Here is a 15714-nt window from a genome sequence, read left to right as displayed (position 1 = left end):
CCTCACAAAATGCACAATTGTTATGCTATATTTAGCTAAGTTGCCCCACTATGATGGGGTGAATGGCCTCCTCCTGTGTTGAAGTTTCTTGTGAAAAATTCACCATTGATCCGGACAACAATATCATCAACGGCACCTAATTCAAATCATTCGAGTAGATTAATCTGTCTGTGCCCAGCAGTAGAATGGCAGTGCAGCGTTGCAACAGTAGCATTGCATCATCATTCCAAAATATGTAGTCTACAGTGTAGGAAACATCTCTTCTTGGGAAAAAAAAATATACTTGGACGTCTCCTCTGTGATCAGATGCACTAGATATACGTTTTCTGCAATGAAAATGACTGGGAGACCATTTTCTTTAGGTGTACTCCACTGTAATATACTTGGAGGACACCGGACAAAAAAGGGTTAATTTAAATGATCGTTTGTTTTTTTGTTGTTAGTTCCATTAGACCTCACAAATTCAATCTCATTCTTCCCTCCAGGTCTTGTTGAAGACAGCTGTTCACCACTATCTCAGATCATCCCCAATCCAAAACCATGATCTTTTCTACCCTCGTTAATCCCAATCCCCCCCCCCCCCACTTCTCCTTCCAAATTTCCAGTTTTCCCTTCTTTATCCATCTTGTCCATCTCATGAATCCTCTCCTCCACACTTGACATTGTTTGTCCAAGGCTCCCTCCATCTTGGCCTTCAATTCTGCTGTTGGTGCCCCCCCCCCCGCTCCTCCTCTCAACTATTCCTTGTGTCCTGTTGTGTCCTGATCCGTTCAATGTACCAACACAAGCTCTTCCATGAGCCTCGACTGTGCATACAAAAAGTTCAAATTATTTATTTATTTATTTATTTTAACCGTGCGGCCATGACGGTGTAATTAGTAACGACATCGGTGATAATTGTCAATATCTACCCTTCACCTCATTGATAGCACCTCGGGAGCGTGTGGGATGTGCTCCGGATTATTTAAAATCGGACAAACATTTTGTGGCACAAGGAAGTGTTTGACACAAACAAGGAAGTGTTCGGGTATCACCGGCCAGGACATTGCGGTTCTGGTCTTATGGATGGATGGATGGATGGATGGATGGATATGGATTGTAAAGTTACTCGTTTACTCTTCTGGGTTATTGTGCTGTCATCGAGTTGTTGCACATGTTCTGGTGGCCAAGGAGTCCCCACTGTGCGCAGTGCGAGCTCCAGGGACACGCAGCGCCGCGCCGTGGAGGACATGCTGGAGCGACTGGTGCCCGGACGTCGACTTGAGTTCTCCGTGAGAATATCGGACACGTCTCGCTCTTCGTCCAAGGACTACTACGAACTCGGCAGTCTTCGGGACGGCCGGCTTCGGGTGGTGGCGAGCAGCGGCGTGGCGGCCGCGGCCGGGATTTACCGCTACCTGCGCACGCGCTGCGCCACGCAATACACCTGGAGCGCGCGCGCGATGCGCGTGCCGACACCTCTCCCCCGCCTGGAGAAGGTCGTGCGGACGACTCGCCCCGATCGGTGTGATGAATCTTTTGAATCTCCAAATGAAGATTGAGATATTCCGAGCAGGGATGTATTTTAAAATTGATTAATTAAGTAATTAAAATGACACCGACTATAAAATCCTATTAAACAAAAACTGAAAAACCGTTTGGGGGGGGGGGGAATGTACCCACAAACATGCGTTGGGGTCCTCATCCATCGAGGTCTTCAGGGCTATCCCATAATTCCGTGCGCGCCGCTAAATAGGAACTACTCCATTTTGTGACATCCGTTTATTAGATTACAAATGATGAAGCTGCATCTGCCAAAACACAAGAATATAACTGTTATTACCTTCACCAATGTTCGTGGTCAGACATTACTCTCTATCTCCCTCCAGGACATTGTGATGGACAAGGAACAAGGACCGATATATTATGAGCATTTGTACCTGATGTGTAAACGTAACTGAACGAAATGAGAGTTTATATGGAAATGTAACAAGGAGAGAAATAACCCGTGCGATTATGTGGGGTGGACTACCCATCACGGAAGACATGGACCGGGGGATTGTTCTGCCCCAAACACGACGATGGTCATGTCGTAGTCACCCGATGTTTGCCATGCAGGTGGACGCCGAGTACGCGAGCCTCTCGCAACGGTGACTGGAGCGGCAGGTGTTTTGACCTATGAGGCAGGTGCTCGTAAATGCGAGGTGTTCAGTGGCGTCCTATAGTCCAAAGGCATTGAGTCGTCGTTCATCATTGGTGGGTCCTGGTATGCAGGAGTCTCACCAGGGGGAGTTGATGATGATGGCCCCATGAGGTCTGTGGAGGGTGGCGTTGTTTGATCCGGTGTTGAAGTGGTTAGATGGTTATCCTGTTTGCACTGGGGCTCTGAGCCATAGTGATAGAGGTCATGTACGATGGAATGACGTGGAGCCCGAGTGTGGACTGGGATGTATTTCCGGAGAAATTTCCTGTTGCGGCGCGTCGCTCGCCCTGAACCGTCGACACTTAGGACATATTGGTTGTGCTGGCGGACTTTGATCACTGTGCCTGTTTTGTCCCATTTGCGAGGATTGTGGCCAATCTTGTTTTGGATGCGGACGTGGTCTCCAACAGTGAGTGGTGGTAGCCTTCTTGTGTGCTCTGACCAGCGTTAAGCAGCTTTCATGTGGCGGTTGCGGAGAGCAGCTTCCCGGTTGGCTAAAGTGTCTCTCCATGTTTCATGGGGTCTGTATCTGCCTGGGAGGATACGTATGAAGTCCTTTATCGGCCTGCCAAACACACACATGGCGGGGGATAGCTTTGTGTCCTGATGAGGACAGTTCCTGTATTGCAGGATCGCACACTGGAATAAATCTGTGTCCAGCTCACCATGAGGGCCGGTGTTGTCAGTGATCATGCGCTTTACGATTTTGACTCCAACTTCTGCCCGGCAGTTACTATGGGGAAATGCGGCGGATGATAGGTGGTGGTGGACTCACCAGTTCAGTAGGAATTGGCGAGTATTGCCAGCGATGAATTCAGGTCTACCGTCGGAAGAGAGTTCATCAGGTATGCCATAGGTGACGAAGCAGCGACGCAGGGAATCCACCAAGCCAGACGAACCTCCCGATGCCCTCTCAACGACAGGCCAATTGGAGTATCTATCAACGATGAGCAAGTAATGAAAGCCCTTGTATTGAAAGTAATCGGCGCATATGCATTGAAATGGGTAGTCTGGAAGGATCTGGTTCATGGGTGGTGCGCTGGGTTGTGAGGGAGCCATGCGGTTGCAGTTGTTGCAATTGTTCCTGACATATTTGATTGCAGGGGTGATTCCAGGCCAGAACACAGACAATTCAGCTCTGGCAGTCATGGATGATATGCTTTGATGTGCAGCATGAAGAGCTTCCAGGCAGTCCTGTCGGAGGGACGGTGGGATGACGATGCGATTCTTGTCGGTGATTACTCCATCCACGGTATGTAGGTGATCCCAGTATTGGTGGTATTCTTGGAGTGTCTGGGATATCTTGACGAGAGATCGGCATGCCTGATTCGATGATGTTCACCAACCTGTTCATATTCTCATCACTAGTAGTAGCCAATCGAACCTTGCTCCAGGTGATAGTCTCGAGTGTTTTGAGGGATGAAACTGCAGCGGTGTGTGATGAGGATGAATCAGTGTTTGATGTCTCGATGCAACATATGCCAGCAAGGAAGTCTTGCCGTACTGTAGGGTAAGGAATGGCGTTGTCACTCTGGGGCGTAGATGCAATGGATGATATGTTATCTGTCAGGTGCATCTTCTCGGGATTGTCGTCGCCTGTAGGGTGGCGGGAAATGGTGTCCGCCGCTCTGTTCTTCACACCAGGGACATGGACCATGTTAAACATGTAGTGAAGTGTTTTTTTTCTTTGAGGTTCCGGAGTCGCTTGTTTGGGATTTCATCGAGTGATCTGTCACCGAAGAGCTTGAGAAGCGGTTTATGGTCACCCGCGATAGTGAGATCCTTGCATCCCAGGACAAAATAGCGAGCTTTGTCCAATGCATCAGCTACGGCGAAGGCTTCCCCTTCAATAGGGGCATAACGAGATTCTGCTGAGTGTGATCTTCCATCCTGTGGGACAGCAGAACAGGGTGGTTGATTGACATGAGCAATGTTTCTGGAAGAGCCAGAATCCGACACAGACTTTTGACAAATCTGTGGCGAGGCATGTTGGTCTAGACTTGTCGAATATCTTTACGCCAGACTCAATCTCATTGACAATGACCTTCTTAGATTCATGAAACAGTTCGTCCAGGCGGTCGTCCCAGGCAAATGTGGTGCCAGGATTGAGGAAGGCTCGAAAAGGTAGCATGCGCTCTGTCATACTGAATGCATATGAAACTTGATTTACCAGCCCAAACCATGAGTGGATATCCGTGATGTTTCTGGGCAGAGGGAATTCCATGATAGCCTGTAGGAATCGTTTGCAGGGCCGAACGCTATCCTGTGTGATCTGGAATCCAGCGAACTCCACAGTCTCCTGGCCAAATACGAACTTCTCTGGGTTGAGGGTGATGCCGTTTCGTCCACAGATATTCAGCCACTTACAAGCCTGAAAGAAACTTTATTCTAGGTTGTCAGCCCATCGTAGAGTGTCATCTATGCACTTTGTTTTGTTTGGAAAGTCAGAGGCTATCTCATCAAAACGCCTTGAGTAACCATCGCCAGATGCGATATACCCTTGTGGAGCGGTATGGTAGCGGTACCTGCCCCAGGGTGTGATGAAGGTCGTGAGGTGTCTGTCACCTTCTTCCAGTGGAATGCTGTGATATCCATTCCATGCATAAAATACTGTCTTCAGTGTTCCTGAGGGTACAGACCGTGCTTGGTGGAAGGGCGATTGTGTGTGATGGGTTTCACATGTTGCGTGGCAGTTCAGAGGTCGCATGTCTATGATACGACGAGGTTTGCCGTTTTTCTTTGCACACACAAACATGCGGTGGCACCACGTAACTGGCTCTCCGATTGGGACAGGTTCGAGAACACCTAGCGTAACGTCGCGATCCAATCCAGCTTTGACTTCATCGTGCCAGTGGATGGGGACTGGTACTGGTGTGTGGTGGGCCACGGGTGTAGCATCTGGGTTGATCATGAGATGTAGTGGTGGTCCATCCTTCATTGGGAGGGGTTGATGCTTGCAGGTATTAAAAGTGCTTGATCTGTAGTGATCCAGGAGGAATTGATGAAGTCTCTCACGGTTCGCTGACGTGGCTGGGAAAGGCAACTTTGTGGGCATTGGTGGTGGCTTCTCCCGAGGAGGACAGTCATATTCAGATGCAAGTCCATTGTCATTTCTAGGTACGGGGTCTAATACATCTGAGGTGGCGTGGACTGTGTCTCTGTCTATCTCACCAACTGTATGGAAGGTGTCGGTGATCATGCCCAGACTGATACGTGCATCTCGACTGAGGAAGAACTTGTCAGAACTGTCAGTGACGTAGGTAATCTGTCGAGTCTCCAGGTTGCTGCCATCTTTGTCTTCGCCTGATATCCTGAGAATGACGGCACCGATGATTTTAATCCCTTTGTTGTTGGCAGCGTGCATCCTCATTGTGACTGGGATTAGGTCTTTGGTCTTGAAGCCAAGGCCGGAGATAGCTTTCATGCCAGCCAAACAGCTTTGACAACCAGTATCCACCATACAAGTGATGCATTTGGACTTGGTCTTGGTGTGGAGATTGTATCCTAGGTGCTTGTAATCAACCTGGAACGCTCCGATCATCAGTTTAACGAACGGTTGGGGCTTTGATGATTTCCGGATCCAGGTGTCAGACAGATGGTTGTACAGGTGGTGGTCCAGGCTCATAGATTTGGGGAATGTTGCATCAGTTGCGACTGTGCACAGGGAATCGAACACGGCACCTTCTGATTCGTTAGCGTTGGCCTTGGTGGTTGATTTGTTCTTGTTTTTGCACACATGATCGAAGTGATTGGTCTTCCCACAATGCACGCATGTATGACCATAGGCGGGACACTCCTTCTTTCTGAACTTGGCGAGAGATCGGTGCCCGTGTCGTTTCTTTCCACAGTAGTAGCACTGCTCTGACTTGTCGGTTGTTTTGCGATCATCGTCATGGTAGCCTCTTGGTGTCTCATTCTTGTGACGTCAGTAGGAGCTGCTGGCGGCATCCATCCCATGTGATTGTGACTGGAAGAGGAGTGAGGCTGAGCGTTTGCCAGATTGTTTAGCTTCGACAAACTGGTAGATTTCTTCGAGTTTCATGTTCTGGTTACAGTCGCCCATTAGGTCGAGTTGAATGTCCCGGTTACAGAGTCACAGAGGACCGGTTCTGTGTGATTCACATCTTGATTGCAGTGAGGGCATTGAATGATGAGTTTACATACACCTGCTTGACCACGGAGACGTGCCCCGAATGATCTGACGGGTTCGTCGTGGTCCTGGTGCATATCATGTAGTGTAGCGCGAGCAACCATGATGTTCTCTTCTCTCACTGCAAGTCGCTTGATAGCTTTAAGGACGTCGTCCTCTGAGTTGTTCGTTAGTGTGCCGCCATCATTGCGAGTCAAGTCTTTTCTTAATTGTTCATCGCAACATTCCAGCAGTTGGATGACCTTGGCTTTGCCCGTCACTTTGGTTGCATCTGCTTAGTCGGACCATCGCGATTGTAAATAGGCCCATTCCTCGCTTGTCCCAGCGGATGAGATCGTGGGACGTTTCACCTGCTCAACTTTAGCTGTAACGACGTTGACATTGGCAGCTGTGTGAGTTGTGGCATGAGTCGTGATGAGCGCCGCAGCCAGGACTGCTTCAACATCGGGGGTGGAGTACTCGCAGTCAGTGGTAGGACAGTTTACGGTGGGCATCCTGGGGGTTGGTTGTCCAAGTGGTGATGTGTTCAATGCTCAGCTTCATCATAAATAGGAACTACTCCATTTTGTGACATCCGTTTATTAGATTACAAATGATGAAGCTGCATCTGCCAAAAGACAAGAGTATTACTGTTATTACCTTTACCAATGTTCGTGTTCATACATTACTCTCTAGCCGCCATGTTGTTTAAATTCACTTCCCTGGCAACCGCAACATCAGTAGCTCTCCAATCCACCACGTTTACCTCGTTATTCTCACTTACTGCGATGGAAAGGTGACCCTGATTATTTCACCTTCTTCGGTCTTGTTTATCTTTTTCTGGCTTGTTTATCTTGCCGACCAATATGGCGCCCGTGCACTACATCATGGGTACTGAAACCCCCTCCATTCGCAATAAGTTCCCTGAAACCCCCAAAACTTTTACACTATATTACTGCAAGACAAATATACCGTTTCACACTGTCAAAATAGTCCTTTTAGAACTTTCTTAAGCCTGGTGTTGGCTTATGGTTAGGGTGGTGGTTTGGGATCCTAGGGTCCTGAGTTCAAGCCCCGTTGGCCGCTGAATTAAAATACACCAGGAGGTTGACTCAGCCTGTCATCCTTCCGAGGTCGGCAAAATGAGTACCGGTTTACTGGTAAGGGGGACACTGCATCAGCGGCATGGCCGCGTACCAAACAATGATGCAACCAGCAGCCACAGGCTGCACTCGATATAGAGAGAGGAAGAGAGAAGAGAGAGAACTTTCTTATTTCCATGCCTTTTGTTAATATTTGGCACAAAATGATCACAAATAATATTAATAATGTGGGGTGTTTGCATGTGCAGGGGGGTGTCCCCCAATGTTCTGGATCCAGAGGCAAAAAAATTATTTTGACAAGTTTTAGTTTTATTACAGTAAATGCTCAAATTGACGGCCTTGGACTTCGCGACACTTGTTTATACGCGGAATACAAGAACGTTAAACATTTCTGAACCTAAAACCTTGAAACACTTTAACAGTGGAACGTGTTATTGGATGCTTATCAGGATGCTTTCTATTGAATTAGGCAGCAACTCTTTGATGTGAAGAATCCTGTCTTGCGTACATGAGAATGAGTTCAATTCGATATTCTATTGTTCATTTCAAAGCAATCTTGGATCTGAAATAAAAATAAAAATATCAGATTGTATATAAAGAAAAATGCCTATGGATCCAGACTTTTGGGACACCCTGTATATAGAAGGGTCGAAGCCTCGTGGAGGAGATGAACAACAACGGCGCAGCAGGTTGGGCTGGCAGGATGACCTCGAAGCCGTCCAGCCTAGGTTTGAATCCCGACCCAGGGGTAGACTATCGTCCCGGTGTTTCATGATTCATCAATGTGTGTGTGCCGTCCCTCGGACGGACGTTAACCAGGGTTAACGTCCCATCTGCCGGTATTAGTTGATCGACGTTGAACATCCCATGAAGTTATGTCAATAAATACATGGAAAGATACCCACAAAGTTTTTGTCCTTCGGGAAGTTTTGTGATTTTTTTATTATTATTATCGTTATTATTATTATTATTATTATTATTATCGTTTTAATTATATTTTTAAACTTTTGTGTTTTTATTATTATTATTATTATTATTATTATTATTATTATTATTATTATCGTTTTGATTAACTTTTTTAAACTTTTGTGTTTTTTTTATTATTATTATTATTTTTAAAAGATGTTTGTTTATTTTTCCCCCCTGTTGATCAGCACAAAGAAAAATTTAAATATGTTGTGTTGAAGTTTTTGAAGATGTCTAACTTTTGCAATTTCAACGGAAAGGTCATATTCGTGGGAATTATTAAATGCCTTGTTTTTCTGAAATTTTAATGTCAAATTTCCTCGTGATTCTTTTTTGTTTTATTTATTTATTTATTTTAAATCCTCAAACTTAGGAAGAATATCACATTTTCAAAATGACTCGCTATTTATTACGTCGTATAACAAAAATTCACCTGTATGGGCTCAGTGGTGGACATTTGAGAGAGCTCGGTGGTGGTGGGCACCAGACTTCAAATCTTGCCAGGGAGAGGTCAAGAAAATTGATTTGAAGCCATTTCCACAAATGACAATTTACAGAGGGGATGAAAAATGGAGGTGTGTCGAGTCTAGATTGGGGGAGGTAACGAGGAAAGTATATCTGGCAGACCTTTTTACTCTGCCTTAGTTGCCTTGGAGAGGAGAAAACCAACTCACATTTTCTCCTTCAACATCGTACATGCATTTGCCATTTGTCCAGGTTCCTGTTCTACCAGAACGTCTGTACTCCGAGTTACTCTTTCGTTTGGTGGTCATGGAAGCGCTGGGAGTATGAGATTGATTGGATGGCCCTGCATGGCGTTAACCTGGCGCTGGCATACACAGGTCAAGAGGCAATCTGGCGAAAGGTATGCCATGGAGTGTTTTCTGTGTGTCCAACGGGCTTCAGAAGCAATAAAATGAATTTTGAATGTACATGGGAAGTCAAAACTTCCATAATGTTGTCCAACAGGTCGTCGTCATCGTCCTTATGCAGCACCTGGCTGTGGGTTAGGACAGGGCTCTTGCAGGGGTACAACATTGCTGCTGATGCAGCAGATTGCCCCCTGCAGGTGAGAAAAATTATTTGTAATTTGTTCATGGTGCTGGCGATGGCTCGTCTACTCTTCGTGAAGGACACCGTGGGTTCTCAAGCATCCACCAACTAATGTCGGAGGACGGGACACCCTGCTTAACATCCATACGAGGGATGACACACACACACACACACACACACACACACATTGATGAATCGCACTGCTTGCAAAACACCAGGATAACAGTATGGAGTTGGGTTGAGATTCAGTCCCAAGCTAGATGGCTCGCAGGTGAGTGTGCATACCTGTAGGCCATTGTGCCAGCCCATTCTCTGATACGAGCAATGACTAATCAAGTTCCAAATACCAGAAAACCGAGTTGTATCGTAATTTGACACACACATGGTTTGGCATATGTGTGACGGCATTCTGCACAAGTCTGTATAATGGCAGATCCACGTTACTCTGCAGAACGGGTCATTGCATGATGAACTAGAATGGCACCCGGTAGAGCACATACCTCCAGGTAAACACTTTACGTTTTGTATCCTACTGATAGGCTGGATCTGCATCCGGATTTGAACCAAAATCGAATTGGCTTGTTGTTGTCACCCAACCAGCTCATCCACTTAGTGTTACCATAACCCATCCACAACGTTTTGAAATATATTGCTTTTGGCCCCATATTTAAATGGCAAAAGAATAACTGAAGAAATAAAAAAAAAAATTCTCTTATCTGGATATGGATCTTCATCAAAATCTAATTAATTTGTCCTGGTGACACACCCAACCTGTCCACCACGTTTCGTCGTCCGCATCCGTCCACAACTTTTTGAGATATCCTTCTCACAGATAGATGGGGTAAAAATGTACAGGAACCTCCGTCAACCTTCGGTGGTGGAGGTAATCAATACCCCTTCTCAAGTTCATTTCCTCACTGAAGCATAGATGGACAAACAATATTTTTCCTCAATCACTTTATGAATGGCAACATTCAGGTTAACTTTGCTAACCATAATCAGGATTGTTCGTTGGAGAGGTCTAATCCAGTGTACTCGTTTGATTAATCTGTAAACAATAGGCTACATAATCAATGAAAAACTTGAATGTGTGATTTGTAAGATTCTGAAGTTGATTATTTGTCTTGTTGATGAGCCACACATCAGGTGAACAGTTTCTGCGGCAAAACATGATGCCATAGAGAAAGAAGGTCAAGACGATCATTCTCGATAATAGGCAAGTAACATCTGGCAATATCAGTTTGAGAATCGACATTAGTCATACTGCCATTCTGGCTGCAGATTGCTTGGACCATAGTAAAACGAATGCTTGTTGGGTGTTTTGAGTAGCTCACAGATGAGCACAGTCATCTCCCTGTGTGGATGTCCTGTTTGTCCTGTTCTCTGTTTCTGTTTGTTTTGTTTTGTACATATGTTCGAGGCTTGTAGAAGAGCTAGAGGAGAATGAAATGGAACAAAATGGAAAGTGGGAAACAACAACAGCAGAGTAGAAGTGAGAGTGAGGTCTAGGGGTGGGGGAGAAGGACCAATTGGATGAACAAGCTGTGCTCAAGCTGAACGGAACACAGTAAGAAGAGGAAGGGGAAAGTTGGGATGAAACAGAAAAGCAACAAATCAACTGACAAAAGAGGTAATAAAGGGGGAAGGGGGAAAACTTACAATAACCTTTAAAAGGGGAATGGAGTAATTTGGGGTAGAAGAGATCAGGAGTATGGATGGAAGATCACCCGAGGTAGTGGTGAATGACTGTCTCGAAGCCATGGAGGGAAGATTGGGACTGAACAGATTGGGGAAGTTGTTTCCACAGATGAGAGAAAGGAAGAACAAATGACTGGAGGTGAGCAGTGATCCTGGATGTTTTTTGTTTTTTTTTGAGTTTAACAAGAAGAGGGTCATTGGCAGAGCATGTGCACCCTGCAGAAACCTGTGTGGGGCAGAGCCAGAGGGAGTATAACACAGAGGCCACCACTTGACTGCAATATGAATAACAGGCCTAGACACTCGGCTTAATTGCAGGAGATCTCAATGATTTTGATGGCCTTGCTTTCGACAACATCAAGAAGGGCAATTTGTGAGGCAGGGGCACCAACGAAAATGGAAGATCTGGACTCCATGGAGCTGCGAATGAAAACCTTGTAGGTTGTCAAAAGTTCGGATTGGCCGAGGAAAGGCCTTTCACGACGGTAGGTGCCCATCCATGCAAGGCTGGCTTTGGAGGCCATCTTGGAAAGATGATCTGCCCAAGAAAGACTCACAGCTAAGGAGACTTTTTGTTATGGTTTGATAGTGGTGGAGTTTGAATGGATGGGTTTGAGTGCAGTGGAGTAGCGGCTGAAACGGGAATCTCATCCAGATTCCTCCCGATGACTCCATCTTCTTCGGGTTCCTTCTTGGTGTTCCGTTTCATTACCGGTGTCATTTTGAACCAGTTGATGATCTTATCGTATTCGATGAGATTTATCTTCCGATAGGCATCAATTTTATTTAGCCATATATTTGTTTTACCTTACTTTTCCGTTGAATAAAGGTTAATAATGAAAATGATCATTATAATTTTAGATATTTCACGATTGGTAAAATAAATTGCTGTTAGAACTTGTTTGTACTTTTTTATTATTTTTTTTTAAAGACTTTATTCTTGTAGGTGTACCTGTCCTTGGGGATGAGCCAGAAGGAAGTTGATGCACATTTCGCGGGTCCGGCCTTCTTGGCCTGGGCACGCATGGGAAACCTTCACAGCTGGGCCGGCCCTCTACCCTCAACGTGGCATCAACAGCAACACGCTTTGCAAGTATTGACGAGAAGGACTCGAACCTGAACCGTGTGATGTGTGCGTTTGTTTCCACATTTCTGCGAATTGGGAAACTTTATCCACAACTTTCTGTGCCAAATATTCCCATTTATAGCAGAATATAGCTCAGCTGCAATGATTGATATATATATATATATATATATATATATATATATATATATATATATATATATATATATATATATATATATATATTACTGTTCAGCCCGATTATCTTTAACTTTTAAACATAAACTGTTCAAACTTGCCCAACACGGCTTATCACCTGTAAGTAAATCTATTATTTTCAATACAATGACAATGTGCAATGATTTTTCTACCATCTGTAAGAGTCATGAAAAAAAGGTGCTATGTCCCGTCACACACCGAGCTATTGGGCCCAAACTATTTGAGCCGGCACCGGACACGAGGCTTGAGACCGGTATCACCGAGTGGTTATACTTGGTAATACTGTACAGGAGAACTTCCTGCATCCTTTGCTTATGTGCAAGTTATTGGCAAAATATTTATTTCAAGTCTTCCCTGTTTTCAAACAGTCTGATCTCTGGCGATCATTTTGGATTCCGTCCCGGTCATTAAACTCTGGTTATGCTTCTACTCTTCTCGCAACAATGGTTGGGGGCCCTCAATTTCAAACAAGAGGTTAGGACCATCTTCCTGAACATATCTTGGGCATTCAACACATTCTGGCATTCTACTTTGCTTGGCAAGCTCTGTTCTTGGGGTTTTCAATGTGCCTTCATTCCTGGATTTCTGACATCCTTCACTCACACAGTCAACGTGTTGCTGTCAATGGAGCCCTCTCCTCCCGTCTCGCAGTAGAGGCTGAAGGTTTGTGTTGGGCCCAGTCTTCCTGATTTGTATAAATGACCTACCTGATGCTATGAAATGCCCTCTTCCTTTTTGCAGACTATGACAATGGTGTCATATATATATATATATATATATATATATATATATATATATATATATATATATATATATATATATATATATATATATATATATATCACCCCTATCCATCTGCCAGGCAGACTGCAGCTGCATCACTCTCTGCTGCTGATAAATGCAACATGTCCTTCAATCCTGGAAAAAACTTTGTCTCATCTTGTCACTCCAGAAGGATCATCAAACTAACCCACCTGCCTATTTCCATGTTCAGCCACTGGAGGTGGTTCAGTTTCTTCAACTCTGAGGCCTAACACCCAGCCATGGCATCTCCTGGGCAAACTACAGCAAAGCTGGCCTCCAATGCCAACGGCACACTGGGCATCATTCGTCTATCCAAGTCTTTCCTTGTAAAATCAGAGAAATTCCCAGTCTGCAAGATTGTTGTGCATAACTCAGTGGAGTACTTCTCTCCGTCTGTATGCCAGCCAGCATCACATCTGTGTCTCCTGGAATCCGTGGAATCGAAAACTCTCAGCATTATTACCTCCGCCACCAAAGGTGAAGGTGTTTATGTTATCACCTCTCTCTGTCTGTCTTTGTTTATTTTTTTATATCTGTTTGTGTGCAGGATATCTCAAAAGCTTGCGGACGGATCCGGATTAAATTTGGTCGGCAGGTTGGTTGTGTGACCACGACAAATTGTTTCGATTTTGGTGAAGATCCGAATCCAGATCTGGTAACGAGAATTATTTAATTTTTGAAGTGATTCTTCACCATTGAGAGATGTGGCCAAAATTATATATAGCACAATATTTCAAAAATGTATTGGGGCCCGATATGTTCTCGTGGATCAGGCATTATGTGGTAGAGGTATACTCTCCACCGAGTGCCCTTCGAGTTTTTGAATCTGTGATGAGCCGAAAGCACAAGGTCTGTTGCTTTCAAATCGCAGGCAGATCGGTGGTCTCCATCTTCTACTGCCTCTGCTCTGTTATCTAACCATCCCCTGCAACTCCAGGATGTTCACCTTCTTGCAGTAACTCTCTCCAGGTTAAACATACAAAATTCAGGCTGACTGAACACCTCAACTCCTTTGTCCCTCACTTTTCCCATCTATGGAGCCACCTTTCAGAGGTTGTTCTTTCCCACTCTTCTCTCAAGCGCTTCAAGCATCCAATGAACCACCACCACCTCATGTCATCCCCCATCCTGCCCCATTGTCTTTATTACCCCATTAACCCTTCCCAAGCCAACCCTTTTACTTGTTGTTCTCAAAGTTTTCTACCCTTCTCTGTCTCTTTAACTTTCCTCTTCTTTTAAACACTTAACAATTGTTTACGATGTACTATGCAAAAACAATCCATCTATGTGTTCTCTTTTCGACCTTGCCTACAATGGGAGCACCAGAGGCTGCATTGAACAATCTAGCTCCATAAACAAACTGCATTCTTTGAAACATTCATCTAAAAATTGAGAAAAAACAACAATTTTGGCAAACAACCGGTCATGTGATCTTTCTACAAAACTGATTACATTTATGCTTGGCCAATACATCTTGAACCTACCTTTGTGGCAGCTCGTTTTTCTGAACAACTCTGGCAAGTATAAAAAAAATCCTTTCTCGGCAAATGCATTACAAATTGTCAACAATAATTTCCTTTAAAATGTTGTGAGTGTATCATGTGAGTAACCAGACTCAGTAGTGTAATAGTTAGTGTCTCTTCCGATTCTGGGAGGTCAGTGGTTCAAACTCCGGCTGTCTTGTACCAAAGACTTTAAAAATGTTACCTGCTGCTTCTGTGCTTGACACTCAGCATTTTAAAGGATAGCGCACGGACTAAAATGCTGAGAAGGCAATGGCAAAGCACCCAATATAACACTGCCCAAGAAACTACTTTGGCGGCACCAACTGCTCTGCAAAGAGTATGGTAAATCAAAATGATTACGAAATGTTTGTGTGTCCCAATTGTGGTCGATTATTGCTTTTAAAGGAGCCGAGTTGTTCATTAAGTCATTAAATTTTGCGAGGAATGCGTTGGATTGCATTGTCATAAAAGCACCAAGGTCTGTTGGGAAACCATTATGTGCTGGGTTTGGGGGGGTGGGGGGGTCCTTCCTTTCTTTTCTTTTGGAGGGGGGAGTTGGAAGATTCTTCCTTTGTAACAAGGATGCTCTCAGAGGTTTCGGTATTTTGCGGATCCCCGGCTTTAGCGGAGCTATCAGTCATGCTGGTGATTCCCAATGACCAGATTGAAGCTTTTCTCATGGCTTCTGGACTTTTTCCCTCACATATCACTGTCTGTATTTTTTAAATATAATTAATTTTTCACATTGCCAAAAAGAATAAAAATGAGATCACCTTTCAACTGGGCAAGCATGTTGGTTGGACATTGGTTCAGCACTAAGAATAATTATTTTCACCTTTTATTTATTGTTATTATTATTATTTTTTTGAAGTCTTACCTTCTGAACAAGCCCAGGGTTGATGTGACCTAACATGTGATTGATAGCAAGTGGCATTCTCCCGACAGAAGAAAATACTGCAGCGCATGAGATCCTTTGGAATGATTCCTGTGTT

At 44.7% G+C, this 15714-nt stretch overlaps 1 protein-coding gene and 1 pseudogene across 3 annotated transcripts in view; one reads left to right on the top strand and one right to left on the bottom strand.

The window, feature by feature from the left end:
* The first annotated feature begins 1008 nt into the window (after nucleotides 1-1008).
* The window catches only part of NAGLU (N-acetyl-alpha-glucosaminidase), a 36269-nt gene continuing 21563 nt past the window's right edge, over nucleotides 1009-15714 (top strand). The window contains exons 1-4 of one of the 3 annotated variants that reach the window (XM_085873785.1): nucleotides 1009-1504; nucleotides 9098-9245; nucleotides 12078-12224; nucleotides 15668-15714. The exon at nucleotides 15668-15714 is cut by the window's right edge and continues 39 nt beyond it. In XM_085873785.1, the coding sequence (XP_085729911.1) occupies nucleotides 1062-1504; nucleotides 9098-9245; nucleotides 12078-12224; nucleotides 15668-15714 (785 nt within the window). In that variant the 5' untranslated portion in view covers nucleotides 1009-1061. Of the gene's footprint in view, nucleotides 1505-1553; nucleotides 3435-6808; nucleotides 8143-9097; nucleotides 9246-12077; nucleotides 12225-15667 lie in introns of those variants that run through there. The other 2 variants (XM_085873787.1, XM_085873786.1) reach the window with 2 other exon arrangements.
* Nucleotides 3993-6827, bottom strand: LOC147030078 (uncharacterized; annotated as a pseudogene).

The sequence above is a fragment of the Eptatretus burgeri genome, chromosome 3 (assembly GCF_056783735.1).
Source record: "Eptatretus burgeri isolate ZD-2024b chromosome 3, Ebu_testis_v1, whole genome shotgun sequence".
NCBI classification, from domain to species: domain Eukaryota; kingdom Metazoa; phylum Chordata; class Myxini; order Myxiniformes; family Myxinidae; genus Eptatretus; species Eptatretus burgeri.
The sequence above is the reverse complement of the archived record's forward strand: the minus strand, read 5'-3'. Positions and strand labels throughout refer to the sequence as shown.